This window comes from Glandiceps talaboti, chromosome 2 (assembly GCF_964340395.1).
Source record: "Glandiceps talaboti chromosome 2, keGlaTala1.1, whole genome shotgun sequence".
Taxonomy (NCBI): domain Eukaryota; kingdom Metazoa; phylum Hemichordata; class Enteropneusta; family Spengelidae; genus Glandiceps; species Glandiceps talaboti.
This window is the reverse complement of record NC_135550.1, coordinates 27345558-27359386: the sequence shown is the minus strand read 5'-3', so window position 1 is coordinate 27359386 and position 13829 is coordinate 27345558. Positions and strand designations below refer to the sequence as shown.

Here is a 13829-nt window from a genome sequence, read left to right as displayed (position 1 = left end):
CAGTGCCTGTAACAAATTCGGTAGTGTAATTCACACAGAACTGATCCTCCGCGCACAAGTGACTGGTGACCCCATTTCTGATTTACAAAATGTACCTAAAACCCGCAATACACTAGATTTTGATTTTGATGTTTTTCTGAGAATGTTTATCATTCCTGGGTTTGCACTTAAAACTAACGTCAGCTAACTTTAGTTTTGATGCAAACCTCAGAACGATAAAAATCTAAAAAACAAAAATATCACCACCCCCAGGCCACCCGACAAACTTATATATTGCTATAATATCACGCGCGTTCATAAGAACAGCGTTCTTATTAGTTAGTGAGAAGTTGAGGGGTCATTTGCCTGTGGCCCTTGACCCAGACCGCCCCACGCGGCCAGAGATCGGACAAGATGTTGGACCCGGTGTTTATCATCGGAGGTATTATCTGGTGTATAATGGTAATAGGTATCATTTCGTATAGCTTATACACATTTTATCAACACTGGAAATATGACCATATACCAGGACCACGGAGAGGCAGGTACGAATAAACTGATTATTTGTTATGTGTAAAACTGGGCCATAGGTAATCTTTAGATGGCTACCAGTATAAATACACTGTACGGCCGTACTTATTCATGTATATTTGTATAACGTTAAATATTTGTGGAAATAAAATGTGACCTATAGATAGCATAGCAGTAAATGTCTGTTACGTTTAGAATGGAGAAATCGCTGGTTTAGCGAACAACCGACTTGGTGGTTGCACCAAAATCTACGGCAATGAGGTCCCCCCCCCCCCCCGACGAAAAACAACAACACAGATACGTTTGCAGTAATACGAGTATTAAAACCGAGTAGTACTTGGCATGTTGACCTACTGTTTACATTACTTATTATTCATAATGTAGGAGATCCAAGCTGCTATACACTTTTGACCATCCCAGTCTTGTATCAATATATACGAATATAACAAAAATTGCCTATAGCTGTATTATATACTACAGACCTGCTGGCTTATCCCTAGTACATTTTTTAAAATGTGAAAGATACTTACCATGACATTGTGTACATGTGAAGACGTCTTCCACCCCCGGCTTCCACCAAGCTAATGGTGTAAACTTGTATCGCACATTCTACATTAGTTTTTCCATGTTTCCGTTTTGAAGGATGAATGATTATTTGTCCAAATGTTATGTATAAGTAATGACTGACGATAGTTTCATTATATACTATTATATACGAGCCTTAGAATAATGCTGTGTGACTAAGTACAACTACTCATTGTATTTCTGAGATACTTTAAGTTGACAGACTAAAATTGTTTGATTTGTAGCTTTGTATGGGGTAATTTGTTTCAACTGAAGAGAGCTCGTGATGACAAACAGACACTGCACTGGAACATTATAGTGGCTTGGTAGGTTTAAGTATGAATTTGTACATGATAGAATTCAATACATAATGATATATATCACATTGTAGTTATAATACAACTATTTGTTGACTCTTACAAAAACATTGATTTATACATTTTATCACTGTTGTATGAATTCTTTGTATAACTATTATCTTGTTCCTACAGAATAATGATGACAATGACACAAAACATCCAAACAGGAAAAAAATGCAGCTAAAAAGTACAACTAACACATATACTGAGTCTTAGAGTGTTGCCATTTAGTTAGTACCAGATGGTTGATACTTTTGAAAGACCCTAGTTATGTTTAAAACAATGTGTTTGTTAATATATATATATGAGAAAACAACCCACGTCAGTATACCTTTTGTTTTAGTACTATTATTAGATATCCAGGTGTAGAATGGTTGTGATAAATGTTTGCAGAGCAACACACAAACTTATTCCAAGATCATGAACTGAATTTATTGGCTAGCTGAATTCTGTAAGTGGTTACATTGAAATACATGTACATGTTATGTTATGTTATGTTATGTTATGTTATGTTATGAGGTGAAATTTGAAATTGATCTTTCTGTAGGGCTGCTAAGTATGGAACTATATTCAAGTTTTTTATCCTTCATAGAGTAACTGTAGTTGTCCTTGATCCTGATGCACTGAAGGTAAGACACACACACACACACACACACACACACACACACACACACACACACACACACACACATACATACATACATACATACATACATACACACATAAATACATACATACATACATACATACATACATACATACACGCACACACACACGCACGCACGCATGCACACACACACATACATACATACATACATACATACATACATACATACATACACACATACACACACATACATACACACATACATACATACATACATACATACATACATACATACATACATACAAACAGACAGACAGATCTGACACATACACACACACACATTCACATACATATACTGTAACATACACATGTAAGCATAAGTAACATGACAGAACAAACCTATAGTAAAATAGTACTTGAGTCATTCAGAAATTGAAAATGGAAACAAATAACTTTGTCATAACCTTACTTCAGATGATTCTCTAGGGAAATTCTTTAAGGAAATTTTTTATAAATTTTAGATGTATTAATGTCTTTATACCATTTGTGTTATGTTGAGTGGGTTTTATTATCAAATTCTGGTAAAAAAAAACCCTGAAGTGTAGAAAAGAATATAACAGTAGTTGAGCAACAGTTCTTTGCAGGAAATCATTATATGTTAGTAGCTACAACTAGAATAGTTTTCAAATAACAGTGAATAGGATCCAACTATCATTCAAACTGTAATTTCCATTCTCAACAGGATATGTTGGTATCTGGAAACCTTCCCAAAGCTAAAACTTACTTGGAGTTGTCAACATTTTGTGAAGAACGTTTCATGGGGAAAAGTTTAATGACTGAAGTAGACCAGGATCTGTGGAAGCAAAGAAGGGATTGTATCAGTCCTGCATTTCAGGAAAGGTAATTCAAAACTAATGTAGGTGAACCGATGTCCTTCACCTTAGGTATGGATAAATCATGATGTCTCAAAAGTTGTACATCTGATGGTAACAATTTCAGGAATGAAATTCACTGTATAGTGTAGAAAAATATATACTTGTTGATTTGAAGAGCTGTTGGGTCATTCGCTAATTTTAAACATTTTACTGTGAATATTTGGTGTTTATAAATATTTATATACTATGTCATTTTTCACATGTTGTTACATGTCTTGTTGCAAGAAGTGATTATTTGGTAAATGACAAACCTATATTTTTCATGACTTTATGATTTTGAATAGATCAATATTGAGCAATGATGATTTAATAATCATTTAAAAGAGGAAGAAAGTGCCTTGGCAACTAACAGGTTTGAAATTCAAGGTAGCTGAAATCACCCAAACCATTGCCGTATGAAAGCTTGTACACTCATGGAAGCCTGCATTTTTGTAATTTACAGATATTTATTGACTGTTTTTGACAAACTGAATGATGGAGCAGATTTGATAATCAATAGGTTGAAAGCTGTGGCCAATGGGACAACGACAGTCAAAATGTTTGATGAATTTTGTGTATACTCTATGGCCATTCTTGCTAAGGTAGGAAAATCTATGTAGCTGTGTATTTTTACATTTTATGTCAGATTTTGAGAATTGTAAATGTAAAATTCCTTTGTTTCTGATATTGCTGATGGTGACAGCAATTTAGGAGTTTTGATGAAAATCATCACCTTAACTATTTGCTTCTCGTACTCGCCAACTCATATTTCATAACCATGTGCAATATGTAGCTTTTGGCATATGTTGTTACCAAAAAGGGCTCTATATGAAACCTGTGACAACTAAAAAATCTTGGTTTTCAACTTGAAAGAGAAAAGATATTGATGGAGTACTTGTGTGGATGTGGTTACTTTCATGACTAATTTATGGAATCATACGTGCTTTAATAGTTGTATATTTACAGTTGTTGAATGTTGTTGAAATATGTAGTTGCTGCAGAGAAATATTTAAATAATCATAAATCGTTAATTTGCTAGGTTCTGTGTAGTTTAGATATCGATATCAAAGACAACAAGGAGGCAAACTTGTATAAAAGTACAAACCTCATTATGCAAGCAGTAAACCACAGCTTTGACCAACTTTTTGACAAGGTATGGATCAAGTTTATTTGTTTGTTCTTTTTTTAAATTGAGATACAGACTTTAGAAAAGCTTTGTAGATTTCTGTTATTTGGTCTCTGGAAATGAATAGTGTGGTAAAGACATTGACACGTATCTCTATTCAGATGTAATATTTTAATGACAATATGTTCACATTTACTCATTTTACAAAATCTATGGAAACATTTGTCAGTTTCTCTCCATATTGATCTTGTTCTGAATAATATTGAAGTAAACGTGTTGGATTTTGTAAAAGTTTGTTATTGTTTATGTCATCAGTAAGAAAGAGAACATATGTTTATCACAAAGTTGTGTATACTTTCACCTAGTTGTTTTTATTACATTACTCATACTTACCCCAGTGTTAAGATGAAGAGAACCAGTCATAAGGGATCAAATGGGATTTAAAAAGTTCATTAGTACAACACAACTTATTATGTCAGTCTGACAGCTATAGAAAGTGAAATTCCCACCCACATTGTATATCTGTATGTTCTATTGTCTGTTGTCCTCATCATTTCTGTCATGGTGTGGATGTAACTTTACCTTTTCACATACCTCTAAGGCATTTTACATGTCACGTCGATATTTTTTAGTTTAACCCACTGAAGTGGAAATACAGGGATGAAGTCAGTGATGCTATCATACACATCAGAGGAATACTCAAGAAAATGGTTCACAATAGAATGAAAGCTAAGAAAGCTGGTATACAGCTTCCATCTGATCTACTAACCCACTTCATGCAAAACAGAGGTATACAATTTATCATATTTTATGCAATGCCACTATCACAGATTTCAGTACGGTGATATTGTATTATATGCAATGCCACTATCACAGATTTCAGTACAGTTATTTTCCATACTTGTAATGTTTGTATTACATATAGGAGGTTATCAGTTTGACACAAGTACTATTTGCAAGTCTCAAACATGTGAAATAAAGTTTGAAGGTTATGCAAATACATTGTCTACATTTCACTCTCTAATCAGACACAAGAACATACAGAAGGTCATCAATAAATTCTTTCTCTTCACTTTTCATTTCAGAATTATCAGCTGATGTCAGGATTTACCTATGTCATTTTTTGCCAGATATATAGTAGTCACTCATCACCTATGAAACTTCTCCCTCTGTTCAGAAAATGTAACCCAAATTGATAATGGTGATTTTTTTGTTTGTTTTAGATATTGAAGATGTTGTTGATGATCTGGTCAGCCTTATCATGGCAGGTTAGATAGAGTTGTAAATGATCAACGATTTTGTTTTTAAATCTAATATTTCAGGCTGATATTTCTTTCTATGTAAAATATTTTGGTTTTAATTTTGAAAGATCTGCATGTTTGTCGTATTTGTTTATCTATATATATGCTTTAATTTGCTTTGTATTCTTTCTCCTCTTCAAATTTACAAATTGCTCTATTTGATTGCATACACTTTGAAGTCACCCACAATTTCAACATGCATGTAGTACAAGAGTCTAGCATATTAGTTTCCTCACACCTCTGGTTTTGCAGGCTTTGAAACTACTGCCAGTACACTCTCCTTCTGTCTAATGGAACTCAGCAAACACCCTAAAGTACTAAAAAAGTAAGACTTTCCTCTCTATGCTCTAATTGTATTTTGCTTTACTCTACTGACTTGGTGCATGTATATTACTCTACTGACTTGGTGCATGTATATTACTCTACTGACTTGGTGCATGTATCAACACTAACAACCTAAGACCTCTGCATATATTTTATTTGTTCTCTTTGCACAATGACGGATTTATAAACTTTGATGTTATATGAGGAGATTTACCTGAAAGCTGTCGCTAGTCAAGTACAAGTTACTACTCCCTCATTGTGATGGATAGTGTTTTCCAAAGTTATTTTTTATTTACAATTTTGATGTCAATTAATACCCATTATTGTGATTTGTTCTATATGATGATATCTGTTCCATCATATCATGGAAGTGGGTTATACTTCCATGATCATATATAATGTGATGTGTGTTTTTCTTTTCCCTGAAACAGATTAGAGCAAGAATTGCACCAAGTTCTCGGAGATGAGAAAACAGTTTCATCATCAGACCTAGACAGACTACAGTATTTGGATAAGGTACACATACAAGAATTATCTATACATTGAATATCTATGACTGCCACTAACTGGGGCTATGACTTGGTCACTGATATCAGTTGTCATTGTTGACTTTCCTCCAATTCTAGTAATTAAGAGTTATTGTAAGGAGAGGTTAATGGCATGTTAAGAATGCATTTTCATTTAATGGTACCAAAAACCAAACCATCTTGTGGTAGAGATAGAATTTTTTTTTCACCCCTATGCAAACAGAACTTGCCAATGGTGATATGCATTCTAAGCATTATTCTTTGGTGAGACTAGCTATTTGTTATCAGCAGTAAATGAAAACAGAATGACTTGTCTTCAGCTACTTTTTATGAAAAGTTTGAAATGCATTGAATTATTTTTTCCACACTTTATGATTATAATCGTTGACAATTATTCCTGACATTTCAAGGTTATGAGCAATTTATGAAAATATGTTTTAAGTTGACAGATATTTAGTATTGTAATCTCCTACCAACCCATAGTAGTCTATGGTTTATGAATCAAATAAACAAAGCAGTCTTTTCAATTATTCAGACTTTTAAAGAATGATTACCACATTCCAGGTTATCAAAGAAACACTCCGACTTTACCCGGTTTCCTTGGGAACAATGCGAGTACTCATGGAAGACAAGGAATACAGTAATTACAAAATTCCTGCTAATACAGCCATAATGGTAAGTACAGCGGTTTAAATGAGCATTTCAAGATATTTCAAATTCCTGTGATGATTAGAAGTTTTCGTTTTTGTTCAAGAGAATTTGTCAAGAAAATGTCTTTGAATTGTTTGACAAATTGTGTTTCAAATTCAGAATATTGATCAGACTGCCCAGGCCTGTATAATCAAACTTGTCTTTCTTTGTCTCAGGTCAGTATGGTTGCCATGGGAAGGACTGAATGGTTCTACAAAAATCCACTCACATTTGACCCTGATCGATTTAACTCTAAAACACAAGAATTGTGAGTATAACTTACAGTAATTTACATGTGCTTTTCTTTGGTAAGTTGACTGCTAAGGTTAGAAACATTACAAGTTCAGTTTTATCCTTATATTGTCAATAGAATTGATATTGAGGTTTCTGACTGGTGAATAATTATCAAGATATTATTGACATTGTTCAAGCCTTTTTGTCACATGACCTTGGTGATAGTGATAAATAAACATTCAAATGATAGTTTACTTTCTGTATCACTACTTTATGTGCAGTGTCACTCATATTTACAAAGTGCAAATTTCAGGTACAAACTATTATACAATATTTAATGACTTTTAGGTGTAGATGCATACATAGCTCTATTGCTTGGCTATTATCCATGTTTTAGTAAAAAGAAAAGTGAAACCACTGAATAGCTCTAATAAGATATACTAAAATTACAGTTATTGTTGCTCCAGATATATATATATATATATATATTTACATGTATTGTATGTTGTACTGTATCATTGTAGTATTTCTTACTTGATCACATTTTTTTCTTAGGCCAAAATATGCCCACTGTCCATTTGGTCTTGGCCAACGAGCCTGTGTAGGAGAAGGTTTGGCACTGGTTAGTGATTTGTACTTATGATTTTACATTTATAACATCATACCAACTAAAGAATCTCTATAATGGGTGACATTTTGTTTGATGACAGTGATTCCCCAGATTGTTGATATTGTGTATTTGAAGACCCTGCCTATGAATTTTAATTTTAAAGAATACTGTAATCAACATACTAGGTTTATAACTTGTATCTTGCTGTGTTATTATCTTTCAGATGGGGATCAAACTCTTATTAGTAAGACTACTAATGGTGTATGACTTTACTTGGCTGAAAGACCAATCTGAGGATATTGTAGAACACACAACTTTGAAGTTAAAGGACAAATGTCAAATGACTGTTTGTACAAAGCCAGTCAGTACTGACTGAGTTAGTCAGTAGTTCAGACTGAGTTACTAAAAGTCATTTAGTGGTTCAGACTGAGTTACTAAAAGTCAGTCAGTGGTTCTAACTGAGTATTCTGACTCATGATACAGCTTTCTAGGAGTCATTATTTGGGGTATTTGGAGTTGATTTACATCGGCAGCTCTTCATCATAGTTTAGACAGTAACCTCATCATGTCACTCCACCCTCGACAGTCTTGAAAAGGGTTGGCCAACACAAGAGGGCGCCTCAACATTCCGTACGTTACAGACTAGATCATAGTGTTCTCTACTTAATTTCCATGTGATGAATTTTGTGTTAAAATCAAGTGTTGATGACTAACAGCAAATAACTGACGGGGCCTTATTTTCAATTTTGATGGATCTGTTTGTTAGATAGTTTCTGTTAATATTCTGTAGTAATTACCGTATGTGGTTAGGATCGATTGTCATTTAAGGAAACTAAAATTGTTTAATTAATCTTGTATTTGACTACCATGTTCTATGGTTTTATTTGAAATCAAATGTGAAATCTTATCTGTATCATATAGACATTGAAATAAACGAATATATCTTAGGGGTTTGTAAAGAGTTCTGACCACAGTATAGAATGCTGTATTTGGGTTGACTTGGTTATGTGGAAATAGTTGATGACAGGTGTCATATCAGTAGTGAGCTATCGTTTATGTAAATACACCAATGATTGATTCATGTTTGCTGTAGATACTTCAAGTACCTGTATACTATACATGTTTTGTATTTGCAAATAAATCAAAGTTAACTCTCACATTAATAAAGAATGATGTAGTAATAAATCATTTACTGAGTCAATGTATGATTTTGTGATCACTTTTTCGTTTTTACCTTCTCTAATGGAAGCCTATGTATAGTTTTGTCTCTGTCTCTGTCTCTGTGTCTGTCTGTCTGTCTGTCTGTCTGTCTGTTTATGTGTGTGTATATGTGTGTGTGTGTCTTTCTGTGGACATAATATAGTTGAAATGATAAACCCACCCAAACACCTTATTTTGTTGAAAAGAATCATGTCCCACTGGTCATCTAGATATAATTTAGATGGTCAAAATGTTTTTACTTTTTTGTGTGTAGGAGGAAAATATCAGGTATGGGAAACATATGAAAAAAATAGTGCTGCCCTAATATTCATACACAAATGATATTTGTTAGTTTCATTTAATTAGAATAACATCGCTTATATTAAGGAGGAAAATACGTCAACTATTTCTGATCATAAATAGACTTTATTGAATCTTAAAGGAAAAAAATAGGTTGACATCATTTGATATCTTTGATTCATACCAAAATGAAAAAACAATCCTGTAAATGAGCGTTCTGTAGACACTCCCACACCGTGCATGAAATACTATTTGTAATTGTTACACACATGCATGTATATAAGTAGATACTCCTGTTTCAAGTGAAAAATTCTGTACATTTATATGACTGAGTTGACTGCAACACTTAATTTCAAAAGTTCATGATTTTGTCTTCATGGTAAAGAATTTCAACGTTTAAAGCACACAAACAATTCATCCTCCCTTTGATCTGTTCTGGTCAACAATCCTCATGACAAATTCCCTAGTTACAACTGACCTACAGGTGGCGGTATAAGCAGCCTACTGTAGGTGTTAGGTAGTTTGATGTCAAATTCCTTCCTCCAAGGACACGTAGTGTCTGTTTAAGTGTTCGAGTGTTGCATCTCAAATTCACACTGCTAGTATACTTCAAATATATTTATCGGCTAAGTGGAAATTATAGATTCATGACAATTTTATTGGTGTTGATCTCCTGCATGTCACTCAAGGCCCTATAAAACATGATTTGTTCCTTTTCCAAGGGTACCGAAGACTAATTTGTATTTGAGTAGACGTCTTTCCTCAATTAATTTGTAAATATGTCAACTCAGATGAAAGGATAATGAGCACACATTTAAACATGAATCCAACAATCACAAAACCTCTATATATGAAATTTCGTCTTTAATTCAAATGTTGGTTAGAATGTTTTTTCCATAAAATCTTTTGAAACATGTCTAGCTTGTTGACAGCTTCGGTATTTACACATTATTCAGAAAAAAAATCCCCACAAAAACATGACAGACCTAATATAAAGAAACAGACATCGGTAAAGCGTATACGATTAAATTTAAAAGTTGGACGTGGCTTTTAAGATCACGACCGAAGAGGTAAAGTGCGTTGCACCATAGACTTTAAGATACGTCGTGACGTTCCGCCATCACCGGCCTCCTCTCCTTACAGACTAGTTGCACCATAGACAGTGGAGAATTCGTTTCTCAGCTCCATTTCTCTAGTATGTGTAGTATGTGCTGGTTTATATTGTGAAGTCTGTCGCTGTCAATGTTCAATGTACCCTTCACACGTACTGCTGGCATTTATGTTATCGAAAAGGGAACCTTTGAAATTGATTTATTGTTGGCAGAACTGATCAATTGCCACGTATATTTATCAAATGTGAATGCCATGGCATGTTTGTATATCGTGAAAAAAAAAACAATTATGTACATTTCAAGATGATATACCTTTCCGCATACCACAGTATCAATTGTATTGTTAAATACACAAGGAAATAAAAAGACATGCATATTATTTATTCCTCTGCAAATAGATTACAACTGTTTTCACATGACTAATGCAACATCAAGAATGGTTAGACTACGGAATTCTTTAATCAAACGTCAATTTTTCTCACATTTCTCACATAACCGTTACAAGTTATTTAAATGTCATCGGCGTATTGCACTTTTGATGTTTGACTTTAGTTATATACACCTATATCGAAATCCTCTACAAGTGGTCCTTGTTGTTGACAAACATTTTCGGAAACTTTAATAGGGGAGAGACAAAATACATAGGAAATAGTATTACATTTCATGGGCTCTTTTAAAATGAATGAATAAATAAATGCAAGTATACACAATAAAGTACATACATTTACATCACTCTGGGCAGATATCATTGTAGTCGTAATTGTGAAGATGAAAATATGTATTCAATTATAGTACTTCTCAAGCAACAGTTACATGTAACTCATTCTTTTTGTGGTTACGATAGACTTCACCTTTTCATTGGTATTTATTGACCGTAACCATAAACAAGTGTTGTTTGTCAAACTATGACTACAGTTTGAGTAAGATATATGATTTCAAAATATATATTAGTATACCCAGATGTCGGCTTGGACGGACCTTATCTACGAACTGTCGACGAATGTTTATTTATCGTTTATATCAGGCTCCGTGGTCTCACCTGTCAGAACACATACACATATGGAATTTACCATAACGAAAAGTTAAGACCTTGTACCTGTAAGAAAATCGTGTAATGAAAATACATTGGAACGGGATATGTTTGAATATTTGTATGTAGGTCATGTGCAATGACAACTAAATTAGTCATCGTAAAAAATGTTGTTTCTTAGTGATATTCTTCATCTTCTTCGTTTGTTTCATTTCCCATTCTTCTCCTTCTTTTTTGACATTTTATTCTTCTCACGTCGTTGTATTTTTATTATCCTGTTTAACTTAACTTATTTGTTATATACTTCCTGGCTGTTATTTGACTTTTATATTGTTATTGTTGGTTTTCTATCCTTTTTGCTCTTTTGTTGTTTTAAGTATCTTTCCACCCGTGGAATCATTCAATTTCCACGTACGGTGACAAACGTTAAATAAACCGTTATGTTTTCAGTATGTTTGAACTATGTTGATATTTATAGTTGATACTAATGTATGGGACACATGAAATACCTTAGATGAAAGCTATGACTCAGTCTAACACCGAGTCCATATCATCGGAGTCTATCAAAGCAACCAACGGTGTCATACTAGTTTGGAAATATTCTATATTCAGACTCGTTTTATAAGAATTTTAACAAATGATCATAATGTTGAAGATGTGGTGTTTCCGAATGCGGAATATACGTAACAAATAATTTGTCTTTTCTTTACAGCTGATGAATACGATCTCCGCGTTAGTCAGAATTTTAATTCCCTAGTTGAAGACTTCACTACAGGAAAAGTGCTGACTAATCATAATGTAACTGAAGGGAATTTAACGGCGCCCCTACCATTCGGAGCCAAGGAAACAGTAACTTTACAGATATCCAATACTGAAAACAATGCCACGTATTTTTTCTCGATAAAAGCTCGAGATATGTCTGGTAATGAAGGCGACCCCTCTAACGTGATTTCTTCACGAATCGGGCTAAAAACAGCATCCAATACTATTACTCGTAGCACATCCGTTACTTTTGCAACTACTACCGTGACAAATTCGCATACCGTGGAGACTTTGCATTCTACAGGCAGAAAAGCCACCGTAACGGAAGAAACAGACGTGATTACATCGCCACCACACGGCAGTGACAAGTATGTTTTACCAGTCGTCCTGTCTCTCGTAGTAGCGGCAGTCATCTTTGTAGTCATAGCCGTTGCAGCATACGTCTACAGAGTAATATCAAAGTCGAATAAGAAGGTAGTGCAAATGGCGAGTGGCGACGTAGAGCTGCAAAGTGAATATTCAACCCGACAAAAGAGGGTTGTTGCTCCTCAAAATAGAGTAGCACCTTTACCGACGGTATAGATCAACGTAGACTATTCAAAATACAAAGATGACAATCTCAAATTACTTGAATGATTCTTGTATTGATAATTGTTATCTGAAGTACTACTCTTTAATAGTAAATATAAGTATAACAGTTGATTCAACGACTCACTGGCCATGGCACGACTGGTGCAACTTATATTTTTGTTAATAATATAAGTTGTTCCAACAACAAAAACTCCAATGCTCTGAAAGACACTGGAGAACATGATATGTTTATGATATCAACCTCTAACGATATCAATCATTGCTGGGTTAACAACAAAGGTTGACTAGAATTACTATTCTGTAATGTTAACACTTTCAAGACAAATTGATATTCGAGTGATATGTACCATGTAAACGGAGAAAAGCTATGTGTCAATAAAACTTTAATTCAAAACTTTCTTAAAAACCTCTCCTCAATAAAAAAAATGAGAAAGAACAAGACAACCAATAAAAGTTGTGGTGTTTTTTTTTGCAATGTGTTTTTCAGCACTATTATGTACCCTTTAGATGCCAAGAAAGACTTGAGGCATCACTGTAAACGACCTACTACAATTAACATTAATATAAAGTTTGTTTTTGAATAATTGTGAATTGTCCAATATCTGGAAATGAAGATCCACTCATGTTAGAGGAGGAATAAGTCGTCATTAACAATAGAAGATGACCTATAGTTCCATTACAGTGATTCCTACGCCAGACTGCAAATTGACTGCATCGAATGTATTTGCCCTGTTTATGATAATCAATGATAGCAGATGAACCATGATTTCAGGCGCCATCATGACAGAAAAACAACCAGATAATTTCCATAATCCAGTTTCGAAGAGGGTATTATGCTTGAACGAGTTTCTGACAGGTAGATTTGGAAAGTCCAATGTTACTTCTTTACAAATTGGACTAATGTATGCAACGTTCTCAAGGGAAAAGGAATATCATGCCATGACCTCAGCACAATAGTTTCTAACCACCCAAGAACAAATATACAGTGTGTGTAACAGTTTCAGAGAAGAGACAACAATTTGCGCATTTCAGTTGTCCTGAACTTTGTAAAAATGCAGAGATGTGTAT

General features: G+C 34.0%; 1 protein-coding gene across 1 annotated transcript; it reads left to right on the top strand.

The window, feature by feature from the left end:
- Positions 1–384: 384 nt before the first annotated feature.
- On the top strand, positions 385–12752 carry LOC144446204 (cholesterol 24-hydroxylase-like). The gene is made up of 15 exons (XM_078135960.1): positions 385–524; positions 1320–1400; positions 1981–2062; positions 2783–2940; positions 3418–3556; positions 3994–4107; positions 4713–4869; positions 5304–5348; positions 5634–5706; positions 6137–6221; positions 6797–6907; positions 7099–7190; positions 7712–7778; positions 7990–8131; positions 12121–12752. Exons 1-15 carry the CDS (start codon positions 394–396, stop codon positions 12750–12752), a joined length of 2109 nt encoding a protein of 702 aa, XP_077992086.1. The 5' UTR covers positions 385–393.
- Positions 12753–13829: the final 1077 nt, after the last annotated feature.